This window comes from Panulirus ornatus, chromosome 13 (genome assembly GCF_036320965.1).
Source record: "Panulirus ornatus isolate Po-2019 chromosome 13, ASM3632096v1, whole genome shotgun sequence".
Lineage (NCBI taxonomy): Eukaryota > Metazoa > Arthropoda > Malacostraca > Decapoda > Palinuridae > Panulirus > Panulirus ornatus.
Genome location: NC_092236.1, coordinates 12,795,062 through 12,814,042, shown reverse-complemented (window position 1 = coordinate 12,814,042; position 18,981 = coordinate 12,795,062). Strand labels below are relative to the sequence as shown.

Sequence of the window (18,981 nt, the reverse complement as noted above, 5' to 3'; positions counted from 1 at the left end):
CTAATTTCATAATACCCTTTTGCTGTGTCACGCCTGAAGGAAAAAAGACATGTTCACCTGACTCTTTCTTCTGTGTCTTCTTTTGGATTGTAATAATACAGGAGTAGAGGATTCTCACTAAGCAAGATTCTCACCCCTCTTGCCTTCAACGATCACAAGAGATACGGGTGTAATATTATTTCTACCCTATCCCCAAGGATAACTACGGAACTTAGACTTTAAAATATCATTGTAGTAATAGAGATAATATTAGTTATCAAATTAGAGAGAAGTAATACGGAGTTAATAGAATTATGCCCCACGAGATAAGCCGGGAATTATTCTACGTCAACAGAACCTCCGCCCCAGCTGACTGGGGTCACCACACTGGGGATAAACAATCTCATTAGAAGGATTATAACGGCTTGAATGACTGAACCACCATTAAGTGAGCGTAACAACCAACTCACCGGTTAAGAAGGCGATGAAGAGTAATCGGACGTGAAAAGGAAGTAAACTACATAACAGACCGGAAGATGAGGGTGTTAAGGGCTCCAAATGTAGTTGTAGTAAATAGTAAGTTAAAAGTATGTAGAAAAGTATTGTCATATGATAAAGTCACCTAAAAGTGACACTGACACACTATAATTGTGGGCAAGTTAATTTTTTTTTCGTACAACAGGGTAAAATAATCAGCAGGTTGTTTAGTGTAGTTATTCCACTAACAGGGATTGCCTTAAAAAAATAATGGGTTACATTGATTAAAGTTGCTGAGGTAAATGTGGAGTTAAAGAGCACCACAGAAGCAACTTTTAACAGGCATGATAATTTTAAGGTTATTTTAGTGAATAGTCGGTGGGTTCAGATTATCTTACCACCAAATTTATATTTGGGCTTTATTCATTTTACGCCTCCCACTTTAGTTATTTATTTGAACATCTTGCAACTCCAGGGTTACAGTGAGGTATCCTTGGAAGATATAGAAATAGAGTATTAACTTGGTTGGGGGATAGGCATAAGGTTGTTTGGTTGGACTGTGTAAACCTAACAATCGCCATAGACTTCAAGATGGGTATAAGGTTAAGTTTTTTTTCCTCTGATGGATTTCCTGCAAAAAATGGATCATTTTGCTCATTAGAATTTAAATTTGTGTAAATTTTGATAAATGCAAAATACTTTATATCCCATATGAAAATCAGTTTATCTGGTAATAAAGTGGAATAACCAAAAAAATTATATCCCATATGGAAATCAGTTTATTTAGTAATATGGAATAGTTACAAAAAAAATTTAGATCCTATATGAAAATCAGTTTATGTGGCAGTAAGGTGTTATTTAGGGAAAACTATTTAGTTAAACGCTGTTTGACAATCCATTGCCAAAGAGTTGCCAAAATACCTCTATGAAACAATGGTTGAAATGCCACTATAAAGTAGAATCAATTTACTGGCATGTACTTAAGTAGGAATTAATTTCAATTTAGGATCCTAATGCTTTCTCTACATTGATCATTTTCTTCTTACTAATATTCCATACGTTTGTAGACTTCTGCTTCAGAATATTCATTTAGCAGTGAGTGGTTAACCCAATATTTGTTAGGTCAGAATGTAATAGAGTTTCATATAAGAGATGACACATTACCTTTTGATACAGTTTTCACTATTGTACTGCATGTATAACAAACACATTCGTCCTCAATTCTCTGCATTCTCTTTGTGGAAATAGCATCTTGATCAGTGTCATATAAAGTTAGTGCACTTTATCATACTATTAACTATTTCCTTAATGTAATTGCAATTAGCTTTGGATATGGAGTGATTTTGTCTTGCAGTGATAATATAGTGTTGAGAATTTAGTGATAGTTGCCAAGCAACTCAAATAATGTAGATAATATAGATCTTGGCCACTTGGAGTTGTTGGGTTTTATTATTTCTTGATTTCTAGAAGTGTTTCATCTACTTTTATTAAAATCTCACAAATTCTTTGATTGTTGTTACTATTTCCATTATTGCCTTGGTTTTTTGGTTGGGACCATACGTCATAAGGCATAGTGATGTTGTGTGTGTATCTTTGTGCTGAGAGTTTAGAGCAAATGAGTAGTAAGCATTCTGTGTCTTCACTGAGTTAGTTGCACTGTGGGTGTTAAGGGTTTTGGGATATGTTGAAATAGTTTTTGTAGCATTGTAGGGATGGGTATTCTCTAGAGTATAGACAGGAAAATGTGACTTGTGTTTGTCTTGGGAGAATGCCTGGATGGTTAAAGTTTAGGAGAGCAGATGTTTAATGCTTGTTGGGTTGTATGGGGTAATTGTTTTCATATGTATTTGTGGCCCAACTACTATTGTTGAATGAATCGCTAATTTGTTATTCATTGGGGCTTGTGCAGTTTTACTTAATTGATTCAAACTTCAGCGTTTTGTAGTATATAAAATTATGTATAATCTAACATACTTCATGAACATTGCATTGTGAACATGATGTAGTACATTTATGCCCTTTTTTCCCCAGATGCTGTGAAATTTGCTTATTCAAGATGCTTTTCCACAACTTCTAGTATATTGGGAAGCTTCCCCAAAAGGTAGAGTACTTTAAATTTCAGAGTAGGATATTAGGTGTGTGTGTGTATATATATATATTTTTCTTTTTTGAGGGTATATCCTCTTTTGGCCCTCTTCTCTGTTCCTTGTTTTGGAAAAAAAAAATAATTACCCCAGGACCAATTTCTGTGAAGGAGCCCTGGTGTTAACCAGGACCTTTCTAAATGCTCCTGCCGCCAGAGGCTTCACAACTTACAGTAGCAGGGAAGTGGAAGTTCTTTGGTTAGACTTTACTTCCAAAGAACTTACCACTCTAAAGGAGCTTACATTTTCCTGCCACCAAAAGTATTGCAGCCTTGGCCTGCATGAGCCTTTAGAAAAGTTTTGGGTAACAGTAGGACTCTTTCATGGTAATTGTTCCTAGATGATGTTTTTCCAAATTTTAGATGTCTCTTTTTGATATTTTTGCATGAGTCTGGTTATTGTTTCCTATACTTCATCATCAGAAGGGCCACCTTTTTATACCATACTTGACACATTCCTTGCTCTTTACATTCTACCCTTAGGGTATATCTTTATGCTTTACTGCAGTATTTCATAATTATCATAATTGTATTAATTTGGAAGAGGTTTCCCTCTTTCTATTTTAAGTTGTATGTTATCTTAAGTCTAATACTTTCACCCCTTAACTACAGCAGCAAATTTTTCTAATTGCTATCAAGCATTTTATTATCTGATTCACACAGTCTTTTGTGCTTCAGAATTTTACAATTATTGACATGAGTTGGGAATAACATGAGTTCACTTTCTAATGCCAATTTGTTTTACCCACTCCTAGTTTCAAGACGTCAATGGGAGCACATGGACCATTAATAGATGGACCTGATTACACTTTCCTTGATGGACGGCCTACTCCACTTCGAAGTGGACAACGAAGGAGAGCTCAGGAGCAACGTGACATTGCTGTACGTCATGTCTGAATTTCATGTACTCTATTTCTCTCCATCTGTATCATGCATACATTTTTCACTTTTCCAGATGGTTTTTTCACCAGGTATAATTATAGGTCTCCCTTGCTGATGGTGAGTTTGCCATTTGCTGTTTCAATAGTTCGAGATTACTTTTTCGTGACTGAAATTTTCTGTTCATGTTGCATTTCCCCTTTGGTTCATGAACTAAGATCCACTTTTAAAACATGTTTTAAATAAAAGTAAACCACTTTGATTACCTCTTAAACATTGAAATGTTAACATGTTTCAATAAAAGTAAACATTTACTTTATGCTTAACTAATTATGACAAGTGAAAGCTTGTTAAATTACAGAGAAAAGGAGAATAATAAACAACACTTGGTGACCAATGAGGCTCTTAGCTATGCTAGAAAAATTCTTCTGGATATCACAGTGAATAATGTAAATCATAACCTGTCAGTTTCATTAACACTTGGTACTTGTTTATGTAGTTTCACCATTTATATAATTTGGTTATCATAAACACACTAATGTCAAAAAATGAACACACAGTACTTATATAGTTTCACCATTTATATACATTGGTTAGCATTAACACACTTATGTCAAGAAATGGAAAATTTATAACCTTTTACATTAATGAAAAATAATAATAAAACCATGAGAAACAATGACAATATATACTTTAAAAGTAATTTGTTTAATACTTTTGTAAAAATGAAAAGAAACAGTAAATGCTTGTTAAGTTATTAGTATTAAGAGAATAATAATTGAACATAGTAAACAGCGAGACATTAAGATTTGTCTGTCTTTGTCTTTGATGCCTGTTCCTGCCTGAAAATCTCTTATACTGGTGGCCATCTGTGAGCAGATGAAGTAATTGTTGCACCTGTTCCTGGCATTACCTTGTTAAAACAACAGCGAACAAGTATGAGAATTTTTTATTTATTTGTTATTGGTTTTGGAAGGGGAGAGGAGATGGAAGAGTAAGAGGAGGAAAGATGAGAAAGAGATATTCAGGAGAGCACAAGGGGGGATAAGAGAAGAGGAAGGAGAAGGTTAAGAGAGGAGATGGGTGAAGTATAGGAAGGGGAAAGGGAAGAAGAGAGGAAAATGAAGGGAGGAGGACTGGTTGTTGTGGAGAGTTGAGGGAGAAAACTTATAATTACATGAGGGAAGGAATGAAGAGTAGCAGGATTGGAAAGGCTGGTAAGGAAGACATGGAGTGTAGGATTGAGGAAGAGTATTTGAAGGGGGAGACAGCTTTCGTGATATAAGTTCATTTAGGTCCTGATAATTTGCTCTTACTATTTGTTGATCAAGTACTTTTCTTTCTATACTTGTTCGCCGTTTCCCATGGTAGCAAGGTAGTGTCACAGACAGACAAACAAATGGCCTTATTTGCTCACATCCTCTCTGTAGCATTCATGTGTAATGTACTTGAAAATTTTGCATTTTAGTATATAATTTTTTTTCTATTGCAGGTCAAAGTCTTGCAGCTAATGAAAGAAACAAAGTTTGCCATTGAACGTCATCAGAAAATACAGCTTGAAGAGAAACAAAAGAAACAAGAAATTCAGGATGCAAAACTGAAACCCAAGGGTCATAGGTTACTAAAACTTAAAGCCAATGAATTAAGTTCAGATAGCTCTTAATGTTTTGAGTAATGTGTAACACTTGATATCGAGAAATATAAAGGTAAGGTGGCACGTAAATAACATCCAAAAATAGCTTTTGGACCAAAGCACTCTTTAGTAAGATATAGCTTAATGCTATTCCAGAACCTAAAAATAAGCTCCTTAATAACAGTTCAGTTTTTATTGTAATAATAGATATAATAGTTCAGTATGGTTACTGCATTCTTTCATAATTTAACTCTTGGTACTTAAGGAGGAAGAGGTTGTTTATATAGATGGTGTTTATATATCAAGAGTGTAATTATATATTACGAATGTAACGTAATAAAGTTTGATATTAAAAAGTATTTTACTTACAGTTTGAGCTTTATTTGAAATTGACTAGATTATAATTCACTTTAGGAATATCTTGAAGAAACTAAGGAGTAACTAGTTCACTTTAGAAAAGTAGAGACTATGGTATATGGTGAAGCAAGAGAGATAACATGCATATATGTAAGAAAACATTAAAAGAGGATTTTTTTGATAACCAGGTTAAATGCAAGTGTGTGGGATGAGCAAGATGAAAGCTAATAAATACATTAAGCATATTTGTATGAAAGTATGTGTACAAATTAAAAAGATGGTAGAGTATAAATTTATGATACAAATTTGAAAGCTGAAGGGAATGCAGGAATAAAAATTGCTTAAACCGCTCACACAAAATTAGATGCAAGTTATTTTTTCTCTTCTTTGTGACATATGTTTTTGCCCTAAACATTTCAGAAAATGCTTCTCTTTTCAGCTATATTTGTGAACATCCCCAGAGACCTTGAAACATCTGCCAGACTTCAGGTTTCTGGTACCATCTGTGAATAATATCATGCATTATGAAAACAAACATACAGCTGACTCACCGTGATGTAGATCTTTTTAAATTCCCACTTGTTTTAGGGCATTTCAGTTGGTCTTATTTATGTTATAACTGTGTAATATGCTCCTTACAGGTTTATTTGAAAATATTTCATAAACATTTTGTGGCTAATTACTTCCATTCAACAAAATATCAACTATCTTTAGTATTACACTCAACACATATGACAGTTAATCCCCACACCATATCAACACAGAAGCAGTAGACAAACTAAATGCCCTTAGAATATTGACTGGTATAAAATTTTGACAATATGAAGAATCCCGTAGTACCCTCAGTATAAAATTCATTCACTTCTTCCTAAATTCTACCTCACCAGCACTTATCAACCCTGTCAAAAGCAAATTTAACAAAGCTGCAAACTACAGCTACAGACTAGTGAATATCAAGGCTAGGCCTTAAGATGAGGAAAAATATCCAGGTAGCTCAACCAAATGGGCACAAGGGCAATGCTGAAAGTCAACAAAACATACACACACGAAAGTTCTTATATGTACCCCTGTACCCTCAAAACAGCTTCACAAGACATTTCTATATTGTTGGGATAAATGAAACAAAATTATCACAGAGGTTCTGACAGTATAATAGTATCATCAAAAATACAAATTAACAAATTCATTCAAGATACTTTATATACAAATTGTCAACTTCCAACTGAATTTCATGTAATTTCTTCCTCCAAATACAATATAATTTGGCATCAAATGTTACATCTCCCTTCCTTGCTAAAACATCTTCCCTTTCGTTCATATACTCCTCATTGTTAACCTGAATGGCCTCTTGTATCGTACTTCTAACAATTTTTGGCCTACCTTTTGTTGGGAGGTCTACATCTGATTCTCCTGACTTCCCTGCAACGGGTTCTGCTGATACAATGTCAATGTCTTTACTTTTCTTGTAGGCTTTAAACTGGGCCTCACAGCCCTCTGTAGCATAGGTGGTAGCCTCTTTCATCTTGGCCAGCAACTGATGCCTTAGTTTTTCAACCTGGATATGATAGTCTTGTATATTCACAGCTGGAGGTTTGATGTTAGCATCCTTTGGAAGTACTTCTAAGAGAGAATGTACAACTAACAATGCCTGCCTGTCATCCCTGAAAATTGTTTTTATTAAGATGCTAATAAATCTAAAATAACCAAATATTAGTAATTACTATATCTTCCATGATAATGCTTTTCTCATCAATTAAAAATGAATTTTATTGGAATAACAGTTAATTAGCCTAATAAATTTTACATTTTTATGGTCTTTGAAATTCTAAAATACTGGCCATTCTAGAAATTTATACAAGAAGCAATTACTTTACCATATGCAGTCTACCACAGTAACTCACCTGGTATAAAGCTTGAGGTCCACATTATGTGTGTCCAATGGGTGGTAAATGAAGGCTGCGTATCCGAGAGGATGATACTCAACAGGATAAAAACAGTATAAATCACTTACACCAGACACCTGAAACAAGTAAATTCACCATCTGACTACATTTAATGCACAATCTTTAACAGAGAACGCACAGTCCTTAGCATTTAATGCACATTTAATAGCTTCTGTCCCTCTATCCTGATGCACAACATAAATTTCCATCTATATTTCTATCCCATATGCATAATCAAATGCCAATGTTTGCACATCACCACCTATTCATCCATACTGGAATACAAACTCAACATGATATCAGTGAATTAAACCAGGGTATGTGAAGCCTCAGGGGTAAACCAATGAAAGGTCTGTGGAACCTGTCTGAGGATAGGGAGCTATACTTTCGGTGCATTACATGAGAGCTAGAGAATGGATGAGAGCAGATGTGGCCTTTCTTCATCTGTTCCTGCCACTACCTTGCTAATGTGGGAAACAGCGATCAAGTATGAAAAAAAAGAAAAACTTGCATTTCAATCATCAATCCCTAATACCCGATCTCTTGCATCAAAACTGCTGACACACTCACTCAGCTGCTCCCAAACTGACTCCCATCATCTTTCTTCTCATAGCCAGGTGCATAAGCACTATTAATCATCCATCTCCCAAAATCCACTTTCATCTTTACCCCCAACAGTCTGGAGCTCACTTTACACTCACACATTTGCTCTTAATGCTACCTCCTTAACATTGGAAATGTATGAAAAGAAACATATGTATGTGACCTGTCAATGACTTAAGTTACTTCATTTATTGGAGAACACTTTTTTTTGCCATCTCTTAAATTACTTAAATATATATTTTTCACTTTCTAATATGATTTTTAAAGAATATTAATGCTAATAAAAACAAAATTCCATTTAATATTTACAAATACAAAAGATCACTCTGATGCTTTTATTTTTGTGGGAACTAACACATCTATCAATCTATCTATATCTTTGATGCCCATTCTTACGAATCCCATCAAGGGATTGGCTATCACCAAAAGAGTCTCCATTCATCCCAGTTCTCACATGCCTTCCTCGAAGACACCATTACACATTCTTACACAGTTTACCTTATGAAAGGAAACTTAATGAACCTGATATGATGTATCATTATGAATTACTAGATGAACAATGCTTTGGTCACTGAAATAATGAGAATGACAGGAAACTACATAGAAGATATAAATGCAAAGTTCGTCATATCACTATGACCTTTTTGATGAAGACAAAAGATTCCCTGCAGCTCCTTCCTTCTATGTTCATGTAGTTCTTCATTAACAATCTTGGGATGAAATGTCCCATATAATCTCTCCAAGTTCTAAAACCAAACTATAACTCTAGAACTTGGTTGCCACAGGTAGTGAAAACCAAAGTTTTTCCCTTAACTGTATTTGGTCACTGAAATAATGTGAATGACAGGAAACTACATAGAAGATATAAATGCAAAGTTCGTCATATCACTACGATCTTTTTGATGAAGACAGAAAATTCCCTGCAGCTCCTTCCTTCTATGTTCATGTAGTTCTTCATTAACAATCTAGGGATGAAATGTCCCATATAATCTCCCCAAGTTCTAAAACCAAACTATAACTCTAGAACTTGGTTGCCACAGGTAGTGAAAACCAAAGTTTTTCTCTTAACTGTACAATGAGTGATGTACTGTCAATGGACGGAACCAGGGTATGTGAAGTGGCTAGAAGAACCACTGGATAACAGGCTGTGGTTTCAGTGAACTGCACATGACATAGAGAATGAGATGTGAGTGAATGTGCCCTGTTTTAATATATTTTTCAGCATTACCTTGGGAAACAGTGGAAAAGCATGAAAGAAATGTTTGTCTACTATTATAGAATCAACTCAAGACAATATTTTTGCATTAACAACCATCACTAACCTTCACCAAATTATAATTTTCTGAAACCTTGCTTATAAATTCAGTGAGTGGGGAAACTAGGCTGGTAATTGAAAGGTTGTTACAGATGCTTCCAGCAAGTAAGGCCACAGTGCTAAAAGACACACCTACAAAAAATAAAACAATATAAGATTATGAAATATTTACAGTTATTTACAACTTATTATCTGTCAGTAACAAATGTGTCAACATATGAAATGGTAATTAATTTTTTCAAAATACCTGCCACATCACATAACACATTCCAAGTACCTATTGTATACAAACTACCTAAGTCTTTCCTTCTCATTATCTTTAATTTCTCCTAAATCGTTCCCTCTCACCTATCAAGAAACCTATCTTGTCATTCCAAAATCAATTATTCAGCTTCTACACTCTTTTTCTGTATGAGTTATATCTCCCTAAAATTTCAACACAATTTTATGCCCTTATGTCAAATTCCGATTTCAAGGCATCATTTTATTTTAAATACTTCATTATTTCTTCTCTTCAAAAGAGAGTTATATATACCTCACTAATGTGGGAGACAGCAATCAAGTAATAATGATTCAAGTTTGTTCCCTATTTTCAGGTGAGTGAAGCAGTACCAATAATAGATAAATGAGCAAATAAAATTAATGATAATATTTTTTTTCATACATGCTTGCCATCTCCAGTGTGAGCAAGGCAACATCAAGAAGAGATGTCAGAGCTTTAAAGGGAGACATTCCTCATTTGGCTCCTTGCTCTGTTCCTTCTTTTGGAAAGTAATACAGGAAGGGAGGATTTCCAGCCATCTGCAACCAGCACTTAAAGCCATGTCCTAAGACAGGGATTACATGGGCAGTACTCTTTCTTCCCTATCCCCATGGAAGTATGAAGAGGATGAATGGGGAGGGGCTAAGAGGGTATATGTGATGGAAGTGGAGGGAACAAGGAGAAGGGGAAAATCAAGGAAAAGATGTAGTGAAAGTGTATAAGGCATGAAAATCCAGGTGGGTGTGAAGAGTGCATGGTATAAAGGAAACAGGAGTGGTGTAATTACCTATTCATACTGTAATGGAAGGGAGTTTTACAGTTGTGGGGCCTCATCTATCGAACATTCTCAACAATCATGCAACTTCTCAAATTCAATTATACTGTCTGAATTAACCATGTCTTTAGTCATTTCATTCCATTCATTCACCAATCTTACACTTTAAAAGCACTTCTTTACATCTTTTTTTTTTTTACAAATTTCTTTCTTAATTTCATGTTGTGTATTCTGGTTGCTCTATCCCTACATCTCTCTTAGAAATGTTCACTATTTTAAGGAATAGCAATTAAATTAGTGGAAATGGGAGAAGTGGAAAGTTCATGGTCTTAAGTTGTCTGAATGAGGCATAGTGAAATGTATGGTGAATAAACAATTAGGCTATAAAGGAATGTAGTGATGAGGTCGTAGAAGTGAAGCAAGGGAGATTTAAAAAATGGAGGAGGCACTTTTAAGGGTCTGTCAAACAATAAGCTCATGCAGGATGGATGAAAACACATATAACAATAGAAAAGAAAGCCTCATGCACAATGGGGAACAATGTTCCAGCACTTTTTCCATTATACAATGCATGTCTTACATGGATTTTATTATCTTAAAGAAACTACACCTGATGCTGTTTTAACATATACCCAACTGCTTCTCCTGCTGGAGTAAAGTAATGTCATGAACAAAAAATAATTTATTAGTAAAACAATTTCATAAAATGTCAGGCTTGGTTTGCTTCAAGTGCCACCTGCACAAAATGTCTATCCATTTCTTCTTTCAGACTCTCAACAGTATATTTTTGTAAAATCATAGAACAAACCATTCTTAATACGTAAAAATCTTGGTGCCCTCTTTATTTTTATGGTATCTAATGAAGCATAAACTTACTTGTAGGGGGAGCAATGCCTCCCACATGAAATGACAAAGAGGTACTTGAGTCATAAAAAGAACCTTTTTACTTCTTGACAAGTAAAGAAATGACTGTTACCTCCTTCAATAGCAATCTTCTCTATTGTAATGAAATAGTCCTTAAGTTCATGGGCTAAGATTTCCACAGGTTCAAAAGATATCTGGTATTGAGGAGGTGAAGCTTCTGGCAGCAATGACTGGGTTGCTTCTGTTTCCAGTGATTTACAAGTGTACACAAGTATTCCCGAGCAAATCACAGTTGATCCTTCATTAAAGGATGGAATATCACACACACCTGTCAAAGAAATGGATTTACACTGTACTCATTAATTACTCTATCAATATGATGGAATTTTTAAGACTGGATTTCAAGTTACTAAACCTCTTACTTCAAAACATATATTTGTTATCTCAGCTCCATTCTCAAGTTAAAGAAGTGGATCAAGTACATACAGCTTCTGTAACATCGCTAACAAACATCCTTAACTCATATCAAGTGTGTTACAATAAAACACAGATCTGCAAATATAAAAAAGATTTTTACTTTTTCACTTTAAACACATGGACTTCCACACACACAAAAGTGCTTCTTACTTTTTCACTTTACACACTAATTTAAGTGAGACAGTGGCTTCATTCATACCATCTCCATACACAAAATGCTTCCACTGCATTTGATCCCCAATTACTCTTATAATATATCTATCTGAATATATGAAATATCCCTTCCCTTAATTATTTCTCTCACTACATCTACCTAATTCTTCCTTGGTCTACTTTTCCTGCTTGTGCCTGCCACTATACACTTTGGTGTCATAACTATATATCAGTGCTGGGACACGTTAGTTCCACACTATATGCTTATCTTTTTTTTCCCCAATCACCACAGCTTTCACTGCACTCCCCATTTTCTCTCATGGAAAACTCTTCTTGCAACTTTACCTTTCCAACTACCTTATGATATGTTAATCCTTTTCTCTTTCTTCCCAACTCTATTTCTACTGTACCAATATATGTCTCTTTATCATGATCTGTAGTAAGGTCTTCAAAATATCATCTCTGTCTCTTATGAACTTCACCTTTTGTCACTGGCATTCTTCCAGACCTGTCTACTTTTATTCCTTACACATGCACACACAGACACACACACAAACTGCTGTTCTTTTCATTGTCATCTCCCAGAAAAGGTAGTTATTCTTCAAAGATCCTCATTAGTCTTTCATTGATATATATACCATCCTTTTAACCTGTCAGTTTAGGGCTACATATACTACACTCTCTGTCTTCCATTTCATCAGATTTTGCTTCTCCTTCAAAAGTCTCTAATTTTCCTCCACTAACTTTTTATAATTTTCACTCAATCATGCTGTTCCTTTCTTTCCACAACCTATAAATGACATAACACACATTTCCATCCCAGAGTCTGATTAAAGCAGTCTTAAACTGCCTCCACATGCACTCAACCTAACCCTTAGCTATTTCAGATCATCTCAGCCTTTACCTATATTTTGTGAGGTATGTTTCACTCCTTTATTTCTCAGCTTTTTCAGTCATCCATTTCATTTTTTTCATTTATATTTCTATGTCATACCAGTGTAACAAAATACTAACCCACACGATCTGACAAACCCTCTCCTAACTCTCCTCTAGACCATATATGCACCACCACCTACCATATTCTTTCTTATCTAAATCAAATCAGCCATGTTCTTATCTTCTCTGTCTTCCCTGTCTGTATTGTTTATCTATGAACACCTTGTGTTTAAGGTAGGTATTTTCAATAGTTATGCATGCTGATGCCCACAATCTATGCAAGCGTCACCGGTGTCATTTGCATGTGGGACCCAATATCCACCTATCCTCCATTCTATTCCCTATCCATCCATTTGAGTAACCCATCTTTCTTTTATGAACATCCTCTACCGCTTTTACTGCTTTTGTCCAGAAGGCATAATTAACCTACAATCATCTACCACTGCAAGGCACATATGCAACCACTTCAAACATTTTCAACCTCTGACAACCAAACTTCACAGCTATTAATATTTCACTGATACACTTGCAATAAGATTTATTTTAAAACTGTTCATCCTTATCTTAAAATGGCACACCTTCTCTTGGATTATCATCTGCATTATCTTGCAGACCCAATTTCACATCCTTCACTTTATCTCACAAAAGTCACGACAACCTCTCGGCTATGTCTCACACAAACTTAATGTCTAATTTTCCCTTTCTAAAATTATCTACATCTAGTTTCTGCATTCATCATGCATTCCTCACAGCCAAAAGAACCTGAAATTTGTTAACTCAAGCTGCAGGCATAGTGCTTTTGTCCAAGGCAGCATGCACTTTATGTGGGGAATGTTCTCAGAGCTGACGTCCTCAGCCCCAAGTCTGAAAGCAAGCAAAAAGAGCAGTGACACCTAATTCCCTAAGGTAGACTTGCTATCCTTCTATTCTCATTTCTTTGCTCCTTTTGTCACTAAAAGGTTTGACCTAAACTACATTACTATCTGTAGTCTTATATTTACATACTTCCTCTTAAAAGTTGTATGATGGCTATTCTAAACAAATCCTTAGAGGGACCACAACAGGGAAAATTCCACATAAAATAGATTATCATTCTCTAAAAGTTTCTCCTCTTTAACAATATTCATACTGCTGTCTTACTTAATAGCTTGTTGGTTCTTCTTAGACAGTAAAAATGTCCCTTTAAACTCTATTGTGCTTCTTAATTAATTGAATCTTTTCTTTTCCTCTCATTTGACATCAAATTCAAAGTTGGATATTACTTTTACAAGTGTAAGAGAAATACTACAGGTACTATATCAATGAAAAAAAATCTGTGGCTTTGTATCTGGCGGGTGAAGTGAATGTAGATTTTGAATACATCACTGTTTTAAATATAAAAACAGTCTCTTCTGATATAATGATAAAGAGCATACATTTACCTATTATGCAAACCTTCTTCTTGGGTCTGAGGATAGGTGGCTCCAGGTTTTCAATAGTGACTTTAGTATCTACCAATGATGTATCTCTTTCATCTTCACTTTTAGTCTGCCTGCGTTGCACTACCTTCAGGATGTGATTTGTGTATGATAATATATCAGCTCCATTCACTACTTGCAAAATTAACTGAGGATTACATACCAGTAACCTGGTGAGGAAATGAGAAAATAAAAAAATAAAGATCTGAAGACTGAAAAATCTTTTCTCTCCAAGGGGAGTGTTCAGCAAGCATGAGATGATGCTTTCTAGGATCTGGGATTAGGGGGTTAATACCTTCTAACCCCCATCAAACTGGTGGAAATGTGCTAGTTTTGCCCAACCATTACTATCTACCTATCTGTGTCAACAAATGCTCATCTGTCCTGGGCATGCCTTCAACCAACCAAAGACTGCAACAGTGATGGCACCACCCAACTCACTCACAGGGTCTGAACAATCTGGCAACTTAAGGTGCAAAGACTGATGGAAACAACCCAACAGTTCTCACTATTGGTAAAAAGACGTTTTTTGAAAAGAGAGAGGGGATGGGAAGGCAGGATAAAAAACCTGGAAATATTTGCATGGGATGTTGCTTTAATGAGAAAAAGAATTTCTGTTTTCAGAACCTACATCACTATCCTCTGCTGATCTGTCCTATGAGCAGGAAAGCATATCCACATGAAGGAGGAGGGCTATGAGACAGAACTTTAAGAAAAGAGGAAAAAAAGAAAAAACAGAAACAAACCTTCTAAAGATGAACTAAGTACTCAGTAGAATCCTACTTCTCTTGAAGAAAGAAACCCATGGCTACACTGAGTAGTTTCACATCTAGTTTCAGGAAGCATCAAACTTAAGTGTCAAATGAATGCAAAACACTATTTCCCCTGATTTCTACCATGAAAAGGTTTCTAGGGAAAGGTACTACAGGGGCTGCTTCTTCACATCATGGGCTCTAGTGTAATTGAGAGCTTCAACATTCTTGGGCAAACAACTAAATGTTCCCCTTATCAGTCTCTGGTGATATGCAAAATTCTCTAAAATTTACTGGACATAAGGGATGAAGCTTTCTTGAAGAAGTGTTTTAGGGACTGACGACAGCAGTCCTATTTCTAACCTTAACAGGTTCATTCTTAGCCAAATTTATCTTACTTCATAATGTGTTGCCATCAAAACTGAGGAGATTCTTGAGTTTGGATAGTGTGAGTATTTCATTAACTCTTTTTCCAGAGCCCAAAGCTACGAAGAAAAGAGCTTTCATCAGGAGGCTGTGGAGCTAAACTGCCAGAAAACCTTTCAGGTCTTTAAAGGTCTAGGACTTTTCAAACTTCCACTCGGTCTGCTGTAGTGAGGCAGCCATTCTCCTCAAAAAGAAATACTGGAGAAATTTATCTTAAATCAGGCCCAAGAAATTATATAAAGTCCCAGTGGAGGGGATTCTCAGAGAACACTTATATGATACACCACTGTAACTAGCCTTATTCCTATCATGAAAAAGGCTAAGGAAGAATTCCAAACACAACATATCTGAGTACTCATATTCATCAATGAAGGATTGCAAAGCTTTCTTGACTAACTGGCAATGCCCTTGAGTTGAACGATGAATATTATGTGAAGGTCTTTCATTAGGCACTTTTCAAACCTCTACCAGTAAAAGTGTTTGAGAAACTCCATATGTGTAAATTGCATCTTTGAGAATGGGCTGTAGCAATCAATGCTGAATAAGGTTCTCCTGAAGTTGAACAGCAAATAACTACTCATAAGCTTCAGGACAAACTTGGTATAATGGCACTTTCTAGGTTACCACACTTTCAGCCTCAAAAAATTCTAGGTTTTTCAAAATTTTCCCCACAAAAATAAGATGAATTTTCAGGTCATCAGGTACAACCTCATAATACATTCTCAAACAACATATCCTGAAATACATGACAATATTTGAAAGAAATGAGGTTCAGGGAGAAAATGTGTAGCATTCAACACAAAATTTTAACCGAGTAGATATATCCCTTTAAACTCCTGTGTGGTCTACATTTAAACAAATACACTTTTGTAAATGTATGACAAGCACTCAAGGAACTACATACCATACATATGATTAATTTTGCAAAACAAATTCTCATCTGAATTTTTCCAGATTTCTGAACTTTAGTTATTTTCATGAGGCTTTCACAACTGGAAAATCAATTAACCTGAATTTTTCATATATCCCTGGTAATGCAGGAACCTTGCAATTTTTGTGATCCTAGTGTGACTGTCTTTATCAGTGGCAAACATATGACAAAACTGATAAACATGTATATTCATTTCCACATACAATTACTATAGAAAAAATTGATTAGGGAGAAATAATAATATTGATAATGATAAAGCATCTAAATTTGACAACTGATTCCCCTTAAGCTGTTACATCAATCCATATCTCTGGCACCCATTCCCTTCATGAATTCCACCAAGGGGGTGGCTACGGCAAAAAGTCTCCATAACTGGTGAATTCCAGTCCTGCTTTTTTGACTTTAGTGCCTCACCTTTAACAGGCTAATGGAAGAGGGCAATTCTAGCCTAGTATTTTCAGAGGCTCCTACCTGATGTTCCAACCAACTACTTCTACCTAATGTTACTGCCTTTCGTTCCAACCAACTACTTCACCCTAATACTCTTGCCCATTACTTCTAACAAGTGTTTCTACCTAATGCTCCAGTATAATCTTCCTACTAACTACTTCTACACAAAGCTTTTACCATTTTACCAAATGGCAGGGATAGTGCATGAAAATCTAGTGTAACAAAGAATGAGTTATGTTAGTGCAGGCTAGTGTCATGTGGACAGAATGTTAGCAATCCATATGTGGGTGATGCAGAGAGAAAAGACAGCTACCTGGGTCAGAAGAGTGCAACTTGACAACCAGGGAAGTGCTGGCTCACTACACTGCCATCACTAACTCTACCAGTACCCAGGTGGATAGTAACAGAAATATACTTCCTTGGTCAGTGGCTGCCTACCAAAAAACCCACCAAGCTGTTACATCAACCTTAAATAATCTGTGCATAAAATTAAATGTAACACCAACTTACCTGTCAGCATCATTGACAACATTGAGACCAATAATCCACTTGTCATGTACTATCTTGTGCCTAACATTGAGGATCTTCATGTGAGTCTCCTTTAGTTTTGGTACTGAGATCCTACTTTTGCTCTCCAATTTCATTTCATCTACAGTCAATGATACCACCAGGTTCTTGGCAAAGGAAGAAGAAAGATGTTCATCATAAGTATTCTGGGATTTTAACTATATAACTGTAAAAGAAAAATAAGGCTAAAAAGCATTATGAGAGAACATATCAATATATCATCAAGCCAAGATAAGAGTCACAACAATAAAAGGACTAGGAACTGGTAGTATGAATATGTTGACAGTATGATGAGAAAATGCTGTATATCACAAGGCATTACTATGTAATTACCTGTTTGTACTGTACAGGGAGGTAGTTATACTCATGGGACACCTCTTGAACTTTCTCTACTACAGGTACACCACTGATTTTCTGGCACTCTTGGTTCTAAAGGTTTGCCGGATTAACCATTTTGCCGGACCAACCATGGTCACGTAATAATAATTTCTCAACATACCTCTAGCCCACTAATTATACATCTCCCATGTGTCAAAAGTATACCATGGACTGCTGGAAATCTAAATTAAACAAATATCAAATGTTTGAGCACCCTAAGGTGGTAAGTCTGTTCTTAGATTGTTTGAATCCTGAGGGGCCTTCTTTGTCTTTTGTTGTTATCGTTTTCCAAAGTGTACATCAGCAGAATAATGCAGTTTCATCTGCATTATACACCTGCTCAGGATTGAAGTGCTTGTCAGCTACGAGTTTTGCAAATTCATCCACATACTCAGCAGCTCCTTCGTGGTTTGCAGACTGCTTTTCTCCGCACACTTTATTCATGAAAATTCCATAATGCTTCTTGAATCTTTGAAGTGATCCTTCACTATAGTCATGCTCATGCTGTGATTTAAGTTCTTTATGGAACAACTTAGCCTGGTCCATTATCATGCTACCTAACAAGTCCACTCCATCGCTCCAACCCTGTCAAAACCATTCCATCATCACTCGACCGTGCTCAGTACTCTTGCCATCTCTCATAGTTTTTCTAAACGTCATTTGCTTCTTGGAATCACTGTCTGCAGAGAATTTCAATATTTTCTCCCTTTGCTTCTTTATGTCATAAACAGTTGACGAACCAATACTGTAGATGTCACACAGCTTACGCATCGAAACACCATGGTCCATTTTTTTCAACAGTTCTACTTTATCTTGGCTCGATATGGATTGGTGTTTACGTTTGACACCACCATTTCTTTATATCTTTTTAACAAGTTTCTTGCTTAATTCCATGTTCTGTCCTCTGGTTGTTAAGTCTCTAAATCTCTCAAAGAAGTGTTTACTATCTTCATCATTAATCTCTTTTAAAAAGTTAAAGGTTATGATCATGTCATCCTCACTCTTCTCTCTTCTAAGGTGGTCAAATCTAAAGCTTCAATTCTTTTTCTACTTCTCAGCTCTCTAAATTCTGGTAGCATCTATGTGGTCCTCTTCTGGGCGTCCTCTATTAGTTCTTTGTGCTTCTTAAGGTGCAGTGACCTAACCTGAGAAGCATATTCTAGTTCTGGCCTTATGAAGGATATGAACACCTTGCTTAATATTCCCTTACCCATAAATTGAATG

At 35.7% G+C, this 18,981-nt stretch overlaps 2 protein-coding genes across 4 annotated transcripts in view; one reads left to right on the top strand and one right to left on the bottom strand.

Moving 5' to 3' along the window:
- The first annotated feature begins 313 nt into the window (after nt 1–313).
- mRpL52 (mitochondrial ribosomal protein L52) lies at nt 314–5,467 on the top strand. The gene is made up of 4 exons (XM_071668688.1): nt 314–555; nt 2,488–2,557; nt 3,355–3,481; nt 4,971–5,467. Exons 1-4 carry the CDS (start codon nt 516–518, stop codon nt 5,139–5,141), a joined length of 408 nt encoding a protein of 135 aa, XP_071524789.1. The 5' UTR covers nt 314–515; the 3' UTR covers nt 5,142–5,467.
- Nucleotides 5,468–6,651: 1,184 nt separating this feature from the next.
- Nucleotides 6,652–18,981, bottom strand: part of LOC139752773 (uncharacterized) — a 28,492-nt gene continuing 16,162 nt past the window's right edge. For all 3 annotated transcript variants that reach the window (XM_071668687.1, XM_071668686.1, XM_071668685.1), the window contains 6 exons: nt 17,323–17,486; nt 14,218–14,423; nt 11,343–11,558; nt 9,337–9,461; nt 7,370–7,488; nt 6,652–7,129 (listed from right to left, as the gene is read on the bottom strand). In XM_071668687.1, the coding sequence (XP_071524788.1) occupies nt 6,652–7,129; nt 7,370–7,488; nt 9,337–9,461; nt 11,343–11,558; nt 14,218–14,423; nt 17,323–17,486 (1,308 nt within the window). The remainder of the gene's footprint in view (nt 7,130–7,369; nt 7,489–9,336; nt 9,462–11,342; nt 11,559–14,217; nt 14,424–17,322; nt 17,487–18,981) is intronic.